We start from the raw sequence: 15,600 nt of genomic DNA on the forward strand, positions 1-15,600 counted from the left end.
TGTCCAGGCCAATATTGAACAACGGCCTTAATCTGTGACAAGGAGACTTCTTGACACAGTGACAGTGAAGTATTGGCAATATATTTCCAAGTCACGATGATGCGTGTTTTGAATGGGGACCAGCGGTGGTAGCGTTCCATTGTGTATGCTGTCCTGTCCATCTAAATGGTAGACACCACAAGCTGGGAAGATGCTATGCCAGGAGCCTGGATAAGTTGTTGAATTGCATCTTATGTAGGGTACACATTGCTGCATATGTGCGTTGGCAGAGGGATCGGATGTTAAAGGCATTAGATGGTGCATCAATACTGTGCGTGTCTTGCTACATATGAGCATATAGCGGAAGAGGGGGTCTACTTTGGATAGATGTGAGCTAATACATTTATGTGACACAGACCAAGGTAGGAATTGCAGGGTTAATGGTTGGGAACTGGTGAGTGTTGTCCAGCAGAGTGACCTCGGGAGGCAGGTGCATAGTTCCTTCAAAGTTGCACATTGGTAGACGGGTGATTAAGGAAACGTTTCGAATGTTTGCTTTCATTGGTTAGAAATTGAGTATAAAATTGGGACATCTTGTTGCGGCAGAGCAGATCATTATTACAGCTACATTTGGCGTACTGAATACAATTCGGTTAGTCCTGCAATAGGTACGATGTTATTGAACTGGAATTGGCGTAGTAAACAATTGGAAAGATATTACTGAGATTGGAGGGAAAGACGATTAGCAGCAGCTGTATATGTCGTGACACTTCTTAATCTTTGGACCAGAGGGATGATCTCATAGAGGTTTATAAAATCATGGCTGGGCACAGATAAGGTGAATAGCCAAGGTCTTTTCCCCAGGATATGGAATTTTAAAACATCAGGGCATAGATATTAGGATGAAAGGGGAAACATTTTAATGGGACCTGAGGGGTATATTTTTCACACAGAGGGTGGTGTTCATATAGAACGAACAGTCAGAGGAATTGGAGAGCTGAGTACAGTTACACCATTTTGCAAGACATTTGGACAGATGTGGATACACAGATGTTTCAGCGTAATTTGAACAATTTGTTTTCATGGCCAAATGCACAGCAGATGAAGATGACAGATGGATAAATGTGACTGTATCCACTTTAATTACAAAAACAGGAAGGCAGAATATTACCTGAATGACAATACATTGGGAGGTTAGGAGGTGCAACAATTCATGGGTGCGCATGTCCACCAATCTGTGAAAGTAAGCATGCAGGTGAAGAAGGTAATGAAGAAAGCAAATAAATGCTGTCTGGATAGCAAAAGCATTTGAGAAATGGAGAAGGGGAATCTTGTTGTGATTATTTCGGGTTTTGGTGGGACCACATCTGGGATATTAAGTGCAGATTTGGTCTCCTTATCTGATGAGAAAGTTATTGGCATTGAGGAAACATAACAAAAATTTACCAGACTGACTCCTGGGTTGGCAGGACTGACCTATGAAGATTGGATATTTCACTGAAGTTAAGAAGAATGCGAAAGAATGTTGTTATACCAATATAGTTCTCTAAAACTAACCTGAAAACTCAAAATTTCCAACAAAACTGAGCAGGGCAAGAGTACGAAGAATGATCCGATTAAAGGAGAGTTATGAACCTGTGGTCATACTCTGAGCACTTAGGACTGAGATGAAGAGAGGTTCCTTCACCGAGAGTGGTGAGCCTCCACAACTTTCTGCCTTAGGAAGAGGGTGAGACTAAAATATTAAGTGCTTTCAAGAAGAAATTTATTTTATTCTGAGGGTTAAGGGACCAAAGGGTATCAGGAGAAAGATGTACTGAGTTGGATGAAAGTCTGAGTCCCAGATTTCAACATAATCATAAATCTAATCTGGAGAATTCCAGTATCATCGAATGTTACAAATGAAACAGTTATAAAAACAAAAGATTTGAAGTTACTGAAGAGCACAATGTGAAATGAATAAAATCGTAATGAAACTAAAATCCAACATGAATTCACATGCAAATCGTGCTCAACATAATTGTGTTTTCACATGAAAGAACAGGTAAGCAGTACTTGACCTCAAACATTAACCAGACATCGCTGCCTGACAGGCCACCAGCATGAGGCACACAACGGTTTAGTGACAAAAACTTGCTCAATTGCCTCCATATAATATAGATTCATTTCTTTGAGGATTCAGCCACAAATCTTCATTTTAGGGCAGCTCCCAAACAAGTCAGTTTTAAATGCAACAAAAGTCGCAGTTTTTCTGCAAACCTGCTGAACCTCCTCAGCACTGTTCACGAGAATCTTATTCTTATTTTTCCACCAGAGTCACTTTTATCTGACACTTAAGTAACAGCCCTGTAAAATGAATGCTCGCCAAATCAACAAGTTCCTGTTAAACACCGGAACTGTGACAATCACCATATTGCTTCTCGTCTCTGCTTCTTCATCCTCTTTACAGCAGACTCCAGGTCATTCCTTTTTAAGTTATGGGATCACTCCTGGACTGTGCCATCCCATGTCTGTTATTTTCCAACCATTTCAGGTGCTCTTGATCTGACAAATGAAGAAAGTGGATTTCCTTGAAATGAAAGACACAAAACCTTCATTCTACTGAATCATTTTGTCAGTGGGTGATGAAGAATGTGCCCTGTACAACACTCTTATCATTAAATATCCATTTCCTTTCCAGATTCGCTTTTACCTGAGGATTACTTCGACTTTCCAGCACTTCAATAAGTGCCCCAATGAAAGTCCAACAATGAGCTTTTGTGTGTCTACCATTATTTCGACTGATGTGTTATTTTCTTTTTATCATTCTTCGTTCAGGGCTTTCAGATTTATGGCCTTTACATGCTTCCATTTGCTCCCTAAAACTAGTTCCATCCCCTTAAATTCTGTCTCTCAAATCTCTTTATGAATTCCCACGTCTAAGTCCCCTCTTGCAACAGACAGCGTGTGATATCATATGTTTCTGCCAAAGCTGTTAGTTCTTTGAACTTTGATAGTTGATTTGATAATTGACAAAAGAAACCCAGTGAGGATGTTTCCTTTCTGTAGGGCAATGTAGAAGGAGAGTGCACTGTTTTTGATTAAGTGATAGCAGATGAGCAGAACTTCTCTCTCGCAAAGGGTCATAAATCTATGGAATATGAGTTCGCTCCTGGGGCACTGAGTAAATTTAAGTAGATGTGAGATAGATTTTCTTCATTAATAATTGGTTAAATGGCCACAGTTTTAGTGGTACCTGAGATAAAATACATAATTCTGTAAAATGTTGACATGAATGGATTTTTGGAAGTTCTAAATTACAGCACAGTGGAGAATCCTTCCGGAAATTTAATAAAGAATGTTTTTTCACAAATTGGAATGACTACAGAAATCTTCGAGGGACTTCTATATCGTTGAGGGAGATCTTGTGGGAAAATAGTATACATTTTCGTAAACTGTCATGACTCTCAGTAGAAGTAGAACCAAAGAAATCATGTTGTGAAGACCTTTCTGATAGAAAATGACAATGGCTCTTAAGAATGCTTCTTCATTTTTCGCTGAATTCAGTAACTGTGGGAGGAAGAGAAGGATGAGATTGGAAAGACGCAACTTGAAGGCTCATGTGACCCTGTTGTGAGATTCCTCTCTCTGCGCTAAAAGACCTCAGTTTAACGGTCACATTCTCCAGAACAGTCTGATTGCACAGTGAGATTTACAATGGTGATAGTTGACCACTTGAACCTACCTCTTGAATTACCATATGTTCCACACGCCATTAAGATCAGGCTGAGGCAATCAGGTCCCTCATCACCATTTCAAAACTCAGAGTTCTAACGCCTGACAGACACTGGCTTTGTTTCTGTGTTGATCACATAGCTTACTGTAAATGCTTCTCAAGGACATGAGGCAGACAGAGATACAGTCATGAAGATGCACAGCACGGAATCAGACTCATATATCTCAGACAGTAATGAGAAGATTTATAGTTCAGGTTGAGGTCCTGGGCGTAGACTTGCTCACTTACCGGGAAGGTTCATTTTCAGACGTTTTGTCACAATACTAGGTACCATGTTCAGTGAAACTCTGGATGAAACACTGCTGGGGTTTCCAGCTTTCTAATTATACGTTTGGGTTTCCTTGTGTCGGTGATGTCATTTCTCGTGGTGGCGTCATTTCATATGATGATGTCATTTCCTGTTATTTTTCTCAAGGGCTGGTAATTGGGGTCCAAGTCAATGTGGTTGTTGTTAGAGTTCCGGTTGGAATGCTATTCTCGTGTGTGTTTTCTTTCATGGCTTGTCCTAGGATGGATGTGTTGAGAGGATCATGTCGTTTTGTGGCCAGTTGAAGTTCATGTATTCTGGCAGCTAATCCTCTGCCTGCCTGTCCAATGTGGTGTTTGTCCCAGTTATTGCATTGTATTTTGTGCCTTACATTAGCTTTGCTTGCTGTCTGTATAGGATCTTTTAAGTTAATTAGCGGCTGTTTTAGTGTATTGGTGGGTTTGTGGGCTACCATGATGCCAAGGTGTTTCGGTCGTCTCGCAGTCATTTCAGAGATGTCTTTGATGGAGGGGAGAGCGGCTAAGGTTTATGGATGCGTTTTGTCTATTTGTTTGGGGTTGTTGCTGAAAAATCGGCGATCTGTGTTCATTGGGGATACATTCTATTTGAATACACTGTATAGGTGATTTTCATCTACTCTGAGTAGTTCCTCTGTGTTGCTGTGTGTGATGGCTCATTGAAATAATGTTCTGATGCAGCTTCATTTGTGGATGTTGCGATGGTTGCTTCTGAATTCAATATCTGGCCTGTTTGTGTTATTTTCCTGTAGATGCTGGCTTTTCACTCTACTGTGACATCTAGGAATGGCAGTTTATTGTTGTTTTCCTCCTCTTTAGTGACTTTTATGCCAGTAAGTGCATTATTGCTGGTCTTGAAGGTTTCCTCTAATTTGTTGCATTTACTGATGACAAAGGTGTCACCCACATAGCGGACCCAAAGTTTGGGTAGGATGGTTGGCAGAGCTGTTTGTTCGAGTCTCTGCATTGCTGCCTCTGTTAAGAATCCTGATATTGGAAATCCCATGGGCATGCCATTGGTTTGTCTGTAGATTTTGTTTTTGAAAGTGAAGTGCGTGGTAAGGAGAGGTCCAGTAGCTTGATGATACTGTCCTTGCTGATGAAGTCAGTGGTGTTTGGTGTATGTGTCTTTGGGTCTTCTAATTGTGTAGTCAATGTTTCTTTGGCCAGGTTAATTTAGTGGATGCTGCCAGAATTCATAAATTCAGACATGGATATGTTGGAACAAAGGGCCTGTTGCCATGCTGTACATCTCCATGGTTCTATTGTAGTCTCCGCTGGACCAATTCTCTCATTTACCACTCCTGCACAAATCCAGGAGGTGCCCAGGCTCTCCCTTCGAGTATAATCCTGCCACAGTTCTCCCACTTCGAATTTAAAGGCACCTACATGAATTCTCCAATTATTGAAGCCCTGCATCAATTCCTTCCACTTAGATGTTCCCTGATACACTTCTGCAGCATCTGCAGTCCTCACTTTCTCCTAGAAGATTTTAGGAGGAGAAAGTGAGGTCTGCAGATTCCTGAAGAAGGGCCTGTGCCCGAAACGTCGAATCTCCTATTCCCTGGATGCTGCCTGACCTGCTGTGCTGTTCCAGCAATAAAGTTTCAACCTAGAAGATTTTAACCTACTGCCAATCCTCTTACAAGAATGCCTTCCTTGAAGAAGCTCTCTTCCTCCCTCTACAAGGATTTCAGTGAGTCCCTCTCTCACTGCACACCCCAGGTCATCTCCTCTGCCCAAAAGCTCTTCAGCAATGTTTCATGCAGGTCCTTGGACTCCTCCATCGGTAGACCATAGCAACACGACAGCTGGAGGAAGAGCGCCTCATCTTCCGCCTAGGAACCCTCTCACCACAAGCAATGAACTCAGATTTCTCCAGTTTCCTCATTTCTCCTCCTCCACCTTGTCTCAGTCCCAACCCTCGAACTCAGCACCACCTTCCTAACCTGCAATCTTCTTCCTGACCTCTCCGCCTCCACTCCGACTCTGGCCTCTCACCCTCACCTTATCACTCTCACCTTAACCTCCTTCCACCTATCGCATTTCCAACGCCCCTCCCCCAAGTCCCTCCTCCCTACCTTTTATCTTAGCCTGCTTAGCACACTTTCCTCATTCCTGAAGAAGGGCTCATGCCTGAACTATCGATTCTCCTGCTCCTTGGATGCTGCCTGACCTGCTGCGCTTTTCCAACAACACATTTTCAGCTCTGATCTCCAGCATCTGCAGTCCTCACTTTCTCCTAGAAGATTTTAACCTATTGTCAATCCTCTTACAAGGATGCCTTCCTTGAAAAAGCTCTTTTCCTTCCTCTACAAAGATTTCAGTGAGTCCCTCTCTCACTGCACACCCCAGCTCATTTCCTCTGCCCAGACGCTCCTCAGTCACGTTACATGCAGGTCCTTGGACTCCTCCATCGCCAGACCATAGCAACACGACGACTGGAGGAAGAGCGCCTCATCTTCCGCCTTGGAACCCTCCAACCACAAGGGATGAACTCAGATTTCTCCAGTTTCCTCTTTTCTTTGTGTTTCATTCGGTAATAAATTCTGCTGTGTTTAAAACTAAGTGGCTTGACCAGCTGTATCCCTTCTGGAATAGCTGTGTTACACCTATTTAAAACAACTAGCAAAGTTTGCGTCTGAGCTACTGTTGTGAAATGTTTTGAGTCGGTCTGGCCTAGCCACTGTATTATGATCACTATTTCCCAAAGGATCATCCATTATGAGATTGATAATTCGTATTGCTGCATTATTCAATACTGCAACTGGAAAAAAACTTTCCTTGTCACCCTTGTCCCACAAAGTATACTTTTCTGGGTAGGTTTCCACTATCAGCTCTGCCCATCTCATTGGCACTGTCGATATCCTTCTGACGTTTATGACCATGCTCCTCAGTCACACCAGGAATTGGAACATCATACTTTGGGCGAATGTGCAGGAGACTAGGAGGTTCAGTCAGTAATCAGAACAGAGTCAAATCTCTAACTTCAGAATTCTGTGCAATCGATTGGACAAAATATTGATTCATCATTATCCAGCAGCTTCAGCATTTTCATCACTACCTGCTCACCAGTGAGGTGAAAACTGGAGATGTTCCTTGCCAATTAGCCATGCTCAGTCCCTTTCACAATTGCACAGAATCTGACGCATACATAGAGTCATAGAGATTGATACAATCTTTGGACCAACATGTCCATGCTGATCGAGTTTCAAAAACTGAACTAGTCCCACGGGCATGCATTTGGCCCATGTACATCTAAACATTTCGTATTCACCTACCTGTCCAAACATCTCTCAAATGGTTGTAATTGTACTCACCTCTTCCACTTTCTTGAACAGCTCGATCTCTCTGCACACCACCCTCAGATCCCTTTTAAGTGATCCCCCTCTCATCTTAAACCTGAAACCTCTAAATTTGGATTCCCATATCTGGGAAGAAGGACTTGGCTGTTCACGTTATCTACGCGCTTCATGATTTTATAAACCTCTATACGCTTGAGGGAAAAAAATTTCCACGCTTATCCATCATCTCCTTATAAATCAAACCCTCTAGTCTTGGTACCATTCTTGTAAATCTTTCCTGTACCATTTTCAGTTTAATGACAAACTACTAATGGAAGTGCGAGAAGAATTGTATGTCGTCTCCAAATGCAGCCTTGCCAATATCCAGTACAGTCTCAATATGACATCCCAACACCAATACGCAATGTTCTGACCAATGAAGGCAAGCATGCTTAATGTCTTCTTCACAACTTTGTCTACCTGTGACACCACTTTGGAGAAATTACATACCTGCACCCGGAAATCTCTCTTTGCAAGACTAAATGCCAGTGGGCCTAAATTAACTGTCTCAGTCCTGCCCTGGTCTGTCTTACAAAAATGCAATACCACACATCTATCTAAATTAAAATCCATCTGCCACTCCACTTGTAAGAATATAGGGTCAAGATTCGGGCTTGGCTGATAAGTGGCAAGCATTGACGTGCCACCTAAAACCAGTAAAATTAATTAACTCCACCCCCAATGCCCACACCCACAAACATGTATTATCTTCAGGACACACTGCAACAAGTGAAGAAGGCTCCGAGGACAGCATCCTCCAAAGTGGTGGTCTCTCCGATTTAAAAGCACAAGGACAGCAGATACAAGAAACAGCACCACTGACAATTCCCATTCATAGCACCCACCATCCTGCATTGGAAATATTAACCATTCCTTCACTGTCACTGGTCAATAATTCCCCTGGTGTCAGTCTTGATCCACTCTTTGATATTGATTTGGTTGCTGCATCGTCAACCAATTCTGACAATACATCTGACAGTTTCAGTTGGCCAAGGGTTAACAAGTTCCACTGTTTTCAGCCAGCAAGTCCTTGCATCTCATCGCGAACTTGATGCCTACTACATGGAGACCTGTAAATGTTTGTTACTGCGTTCTCTGAGCCAACCTTTCATCATTCTAACCGCCTCTATCAATTGAGTCTCTTTCATTTAGAATTGAATTGATTTTATTGTCACGTGTACCAAGGCACAGTGAAAAGCTTTGTCTTGCAAGCGGTACAGGCAGATCACAGAGTTAAGTAGCACAGATAGTAAATAATAGGTAAACAGCAGCAAAAACAAAAACACAGGTACAGGGAAATGTTAAGAGTTTGTGAGTCCATTCAGTATTCTAACAACAGGAGGGTAGAAAAAGTTATAAAACCAACTGATGCATGTGTTCAGACTTCTCTACCTTCTCCCCGATCGGAAAAGTTGTGGCCAGGGTAGGATGGATCTTTGAAAATTCTAGCGGCCTTTCCTTGACAGTCGGCCTGGTAGATGGATTATATCCAAGAAATAAATCCAACGCTTATATTTCTGCTTCACAGTTATAGGGAATTTGCATCTGGTATTATCCCAGTTTATCTCTTCGATGCAATCAGTATTACCCCCAAACTGTCAATGTGACTGCCAAAACCACATTAAACTTAAATTGTGGTCTTGCTAACATCGGGTTTAAATTTACTGTACATCCCATCATTTGCAGATAGTTGAACCAAATTGGTCATATGTTAAGAAAAGATTTACAAGGATGTTGCTAGGTTTGGAAGATTTGAGCCAAAGGGAGAGGCTCAATAGACTGAGGCTGTTTTCGCTGGAAGCTGAGGGGTGAATTCAAAGAGGTTTATAAAATCATGAGGGGCATGGATAGGGTGAATAGACAAGGTCTTTTCCCTGGGGTGGGGGAGTCCTTAACTAGAGGTGAGAGGGAAAAGATGTAAAAGGGACCTAAGGTGCAACTTTTTCTCGCAGAGGGCGGTGCTAGTATGGAATGAGCTGCCAGAGGAAGTGGTGGAGGCTGGTACAATAACAGCATATAAAAGGCAGTTGGATATGTCTATGAACAGGAAGGGTTCAGAAGGATATGGGCAAAATGCAGGCAAATGGGACTAGATTTGGTTAGGACATCGGATTGGCATGGACACGTTGGGCTGAAGGGTCTGTTTCCGTAATCTTGATCTCCATGACTGTACGTGTGTTATTCTGCAACTCTGAAATAGATGGGGCTTCGCCCAGGCTTTCAGGATCATATGAGTTACATTGAGAATTACAAAAAAATAGATGGGGTACAAATGTGTTTTGTTCATTTGAGAGACAGTTATCACCAGTAAGGTTGACATCTATTGCCTCGAGGACAGCTATGAGTAACCCAGATGACCGTGGACCTGATTCCACAGGTAAGCAGACCAGGTAAAGTAACCAGAATTCCATCCCTTCGTTCTGAAATGGCAATTAACTTTCAGGCTTGACAATCACTAATGGCCAGACAGTAAATATAGCTTTTTATTGAATTGAAATTTCACAAATGATGTGATTTCAAACGAGGCATCCAGGATTTTAGCGTTGGTTTCTGGATTGTGGGCCCAGTGAGTTTATCATGACATCAGCACCTCCCCATGTCAATGTAAATTAGTAACGTGGTTTACAGAGCAGCGAGGAGGGATATTTAAGCATATTTTTCATCTCCTCCCTGAACCTCCTCTGGGTCAGTGCATAAATACAGGTGTTTGTGCAGGAGCTGGTGCACAGCAGCAGGAACGCGACCCTGATTGCCACATAAAGTGAGCTTGAACCTTGGAATGCCACAAGCTGAGAAACACCGACACAGTTGTGGATGACAGTGATGGGTGCCGACAGCACCATGAAGCAGCCGGAGATGGTAAAGAGCAGAATGATGGAGGTCTTCCTGCTCTTCAGCTCGGGGTCTCTGCCCATCTCCCCAGCACCACCTCTGCTGCTCTTCAGGGCCCGGCGAGCTCTGCTGGCCACTAGGATGTGGTGGGCAGTGAGAGAGTTCAACAGCAGCAGCAGGGGAATAGGAAGAAACATGTTTGAGATGTTGGTGAGCCACCGGTGAGCTGCCCAGGCCGGTGAAGTGTGGTAGCTGGCGACTGTACGGCAGCCCCACTGTACATTGTTCAGAACGTGAGTGGGCTCATAGCGAAAAGGCAAGGGGATGTTGACCATGATGTTGAGAGCGCTCATGATGATTATAACGATATTGGCTGATCTTTTCGTGCAATAACACGCCTTTAATTTATTGCAGCACATTGCTACAAAGCGATCAAAGGTGAAGGCGATGGTAAACCAGATGGAGAGTTGGATGCTGAACCCTTGCAGGAAGACATTGAGTCGGCAGGCCGGAGTGTATTTCAGCAGCGATCCCGGGAAATAATCCCTGATGATCTGGCTCACGATCACGTTGAAGACAAGGACCATCAGATCTCCCGTTGCCATGGCAGTCATGTAATGAGTGACTCCTTCGGAAAGGCCGCACTTCCCTTGGGAAAGAATCAGTACTGTCATCAGGTTGGCTGTAAAGAAAATCCAATCGTGAAATGTATCAAAACGCCCAGCTGGAGGCAGTCTGTCAGCGATTGACAGTCAAGACTGTGGGATGCTGTATGTAATTATATACTTGTACAACTGTGAAGAACAATGACATTTCATTTGTAATCCATGGTCTCTGTCCTGGGCGTAATTGGGTTAAGGTTAGGGATAAGGTTAGAGTAATTGCAAGACGATTTCAGGAATAATATAAAAGTGGTTAACACTTTGCACCACTTAATCTCCCGTTTCAAGAAAACACATCTTATTGCTTTTGAAGCAGCTCAGAGAGGATTCATTTGTCTCATTCCAAGGATTAAAGACTAATTTTGCGAAGAAAGGTTATGCCTATATGAGTTTGAGTCCAGAAGAATGTCGTGATCTCACTGAAACATCTAAAACCTTGATGGGAATGCAAAAATTAAAATACCAGGAGCGAGTTTCTTCTTGAGAGGAAGGATATAAAGAAGGGGACACGGTTTAAGGATGAGCAGTTTCTCTTTTCAAACAGAGATAAGGAGGTTTTTATTCTCTCAGAGAATGGTGATGATGTGAAATTCTCTTCCTCGAAAGGTCGTGAGGGCTGGGCCTACGGGACTGAGTTGGATAAATTTTGCATACATCAGTGAGTCGACCCCCATGGAATGCAGGCAGGAGGATGCAGCTCATTCAGATCAGCCAGTATCCTCCCGAAAGTCAGAAGGTGTTCAAACGACCAATTGGTCTATTCCTACTCCTAATCCATGTGTTCCAGCATTCCTTTTCTCTGGTTAATGGCCGTCAAAAAAGTTGCCTTCTTACAATGTCTGCCACTGTCATCAATAAACTGTCGACTTCAGCATTAAATATACATAAGGACCTCCCTACATAGCTCCCTCAGTGCTCACAACCCCTGGAGAGAAAGTGTTCCTCCTCACCTCAGTCTGAAATTGACACAACTTTCTTCTGAGACTATGCCCTTTGGGCTCTCCCCAAAATAGAACAGACAAGAAGAATGCCACAACAGCTCGTCACCAGTTAACAGGAATTTCAAGGATCACAAGGATGAGATTGACAATTTCCATCAGAAAGTACTTTTGATCCCATTTTCAGGTGGAATCAGGAACAGTGAAAGCACTCTCCCATCAGTGGAAACACCTTCACAGCATTTACCCTGACAAGCCCCTGAAGAATCTGATATGTCTAAACGAGATCACCTCTCGTTCTTTTAAAATCCATTTAGTGGACTCCCAAAATGTTTAGCCTTTAGTCATTGTACATTCCCTCCATATATGTGATCGACCTAAAAATCCCTCTTTGATCTGATTTTTATGAAATGTTATCTTTCTTTCAATAACAGAATCAAAACTGCTCACAGAAATCCTGATCTGGTCTCACCAATACCGTGTACAATAGCAGAAAGACTTCCCGACTCTTACACTCCAACTTGAATACACGTACAAACAGTTTCAAGAAAAGCTTCTGAATATTCGTGTGCTGAATGGTCTCGCTAACTTCAAATAATGTTGACTTTGCTAATGTTGATTTTGTGTTGTTAAATCCCTGTGCATTTGTAACCTGTATGTTTCAGATCATCTGAACACCCAGGATCTGTATGGTATTCTTTGCTATGATCTGTCCGTACTGCTCGCAAAACAAACTTTCTTTTACTGTACTCAGGTACATGCGACTAAAATAAATCAAATCAAATCAACTCTAGAAATTAGGGTTAACATTCCATTTCCTTCCAGATTACCGGCTGCACCTGTGTGCTAGCTGTGTATGTTCGATGCATAAGTATCCCTTTGTGTTCCAGATTTCTCCAGTTTTATTGTCATGAAATAAAACTCTGTCTCTTGTCCTACTGTCCAGAATGAACATCTTCACCTGATCGCATGTTTGACTCCATTTCCCAACTTGTTGCCCGCAATCCCCATCAATATCTCGCTGTAAACTGCTGACGTACCTCTCATAGTCTGCCTTTCCACTTCTGTTTGGGGTCATCTGCAAATTTGGCCATCGTGCATTCACTTTCTTCCTTCAAGCCATTAATGGATACTGTAAAGAGTTGCAGTCCCAGATCCCTGTGGAACCCAATATTCATAGAACGCCAATCTCAAGAAAAACCCTTATCCTCAATCATTACATCTTGGCGTGTGGCCAATGCTCTATCCAGAACAATGCACGATCTCCAATAGCATGGGGATCTTATTTAATGGTTGAACCTTCGGTGGCTACCTTGTTGAGGGGATACTGAAACGTCAAGTAGAACACATCTACAGTTGCCTCTATATCTATTCTGGTTGAGTCTTCCTTAAAACAATCAAATCAATTTGTCAAACAAAATTTCACTTTCAGAAAGCTGTCCTGTCTGCTGGATGAGATTAATATTTTTCAAATATAGTGCTATCCCATCTTTAGTAATTGATTCCAATACTTTTTCAACGATAGATATAGTTATTCTTTGCTCACACCTCCCCCCGCCTTTTTGAATACAGCTGGCATGAAACCGTTAATTCTGGTGCTATTCCAATTCCAAGGATTTTGGGAAATTACACACAATGCGGCATGGTGGCTCATAGGCTAGCACTGCAACCTCACAGCGCCAGGGACCTGGTTTCAAATCCAACTTCAGGTGACTGCATGACTGGCGTTTGCAAATTCTCCCCGTGTCTATGCAGGTCTCCTCTTTCAATCCAATGATATGGAGGTCAAGTGAATTGGCCATGCTCAATTGCCCATAGTGTTAGGTGCATTAGTCAGCGGTAAACTTAAGGGGATGAGTTACTCTTTGGAAGGTCAGCGTGGACGTGTTGGGTCAAAGAGCCTCTTTCCACACTGTAGGGAATCTCATCTCATGCATCCATTATTTATATACATACCTCTTTTTCATCCGAGGCTGCAAACCATCAGGGCTATGGAACTTATTTGTCTTTAACATCATTAGGTTGTCTCATCCTCCTCCTTTAGTGATTGAGGTGGGCATCAGTTTCTCCACTATATTCTTTAGAATCAATGACATGTTCGAAGTATCATTCACTGTAAAGTGTGATGCAAAATATCTGTATAAGCGCTCTGCCAGTTCCTTGTACCTTGTGATTATCTCCCCAAGTCAGTTTCACTCTGATCACTCTCTTCCTTTTTACATATTTAATAAAGCTCTTACAGTCAGTGTTTATATTCCTTGGTAGCTGGCTCTCAGTTTATTTTCTCTCTCTTTTCAGTCCTCCTTTGCTGACTTGTGAATTTACCTCAGTTTGCAGGCCTGATTTCTGCATCTGTGTGTGCTTTATCTTTCAACTCAATATGCTCTGACCTTCCTTTGTTTAACATGTCGGGTTTATCGCACTTGTGGAATCTTTCCTCCTTACTGGGATATATTTTGTTTTTGCCAAGAGTCATGAATTAGTCCCTTAAATGTCTGCCATTGCAAGCATTTCTGTGAATCTATCCATCCAGTTCATTGTAGCTAAATCTATTTCATTTCATTGCAATCCTCTTTGTTCAGGCTAAACACAGGTGTTTCCAAAGCAGAGGATGTGTTATGACAAACTGCACTCAAATTGAAACTGATGTTAATGAAGAGCAGGTAAACGCAGCAAATATGCAGGAGATGAATTCGTGGGGTACAGTTGCAAATTGCTGAAACGAAATTCAACGCAGAACCAGCAATAAAAATGTCACAGAACGTTTAACCACTTACCAGGAATTCCAACGATTGCAAGAATGGGAAAGAGAATTTCCATCGGAAGTGCCTGTGATCCCATTTTCAGGTGAAAGCGGAAGCATTCAAAATGAGGCAAAGCATTGAAAGGCACTTGACTTATATAGAAGCCAATCCTCTGGTGAGGGAGTGAGCAGATCTCATTAAACACACTATTCCTAACAAACAAGTCACTGTGCAGCATTTAAAGTGAGCTCTGTGATCCAGGGAGAATCAGGGACAATGACTCCCAGCTTCCAGAGGCACTAATCTCTGAGAGAAACACGAGAGACCCAATTATTTTGGCTTAACTTTAATTCGATGCGGAGAGTAAGTTATTCTGTCAGGTAGCTACAAAGCATCACGTTTCCGCCGTTTTAATCAACGTGTGCAAGGAGAGGGCTGTGGAGAAACAGAATTGGAACCAGGCCAACTCGCCCAGCGTGAGAGATTGTACAACAGTGTCATGTCAGCCCTCAGTTGTAACTTTCTCATCTTACCCTTCTCTTTCTCTAGTGATCTAATGCATCTGTTGAACAATGGAAAGGCATTCTTAAGAGGCAGTTTGACATAGTATTCGAAAGAACTTTTCGACATGATTTCTGTGGCTCACCAAAGTTAATGAAATGAAATACATTGATTGCCGGAGCAGTGATATTACACTTAAAGCTGCTTCAATCAGGACGTTATATCACATTGGTTTAATTCACATTAGCTTTTACCAAAATATCCATTAAAATGTTATTCTTTCCAGCAAAATGAATGGCTTTTATATTATACAGCTGCATTATTAAACTCCCAGAAACTTCATTTCATTTTACACACAGGTTTTCCTAAAGCAAAGAAAGCACGAAAGGTTTGTCGTCAATATGAGTAAGTCTGTAAAAAGTCATTTCGGCCATGAGACCTGAAGAAATTTGAATGTGTACATTTCGAACCTGTGCAGAGACACCACAAGCCTCGGTGTCTCTTTCCACGCTGCAGACATTATTGAAAAACAGCCTTTTT

General features: G+C 42.3%; 1 protein-coding gene across 1 annotated transcript; it reads right to left on the minus strand.

The window, feature by feature from the left end:
- Window positions 1-9,992: 9,992 nt before the first annotated feature.
- LOC148140416 (putative G protein-coupled receptor 139) lies at window positions 9,993-12,893 on the minus strand. Its single transcript, XM_087978714.1, has 2 exons — window positions 12,755-12,893; window positions 9,993-10,897 (listed from the first exon to the last, which is right to left on the minus strand). The coding sequence occupies exons 1-2, from the start codon at window positions 12,891-12,893 to the stop codon at window positions 9,993-9,995; spliced, it is 1,044 nt and encodes a 347-aa protein (XP_087834840.1).
- Window positions 12,894-15,600: the final 2,707 nt, after the last annotated feature.

This window comes from Chiloscyllium plagiosum, unplaced genomic scaffold, assembly GCF_037043375.1.
Source record: "Chiloscyllium plagiosum isolate Xiang-an unplaced genomic scaffold, Cpla_swu_hap1 HiC_scaffold_35, whole genome shotgun sequence".
Lineage (NCBI taxonomy): Eukaryota > Metazoa > Chordata > Chondrichthyes > Orectolobiformes > Hemiscylliidae > Chiloscyllium > Chiloscyllium plagiosum.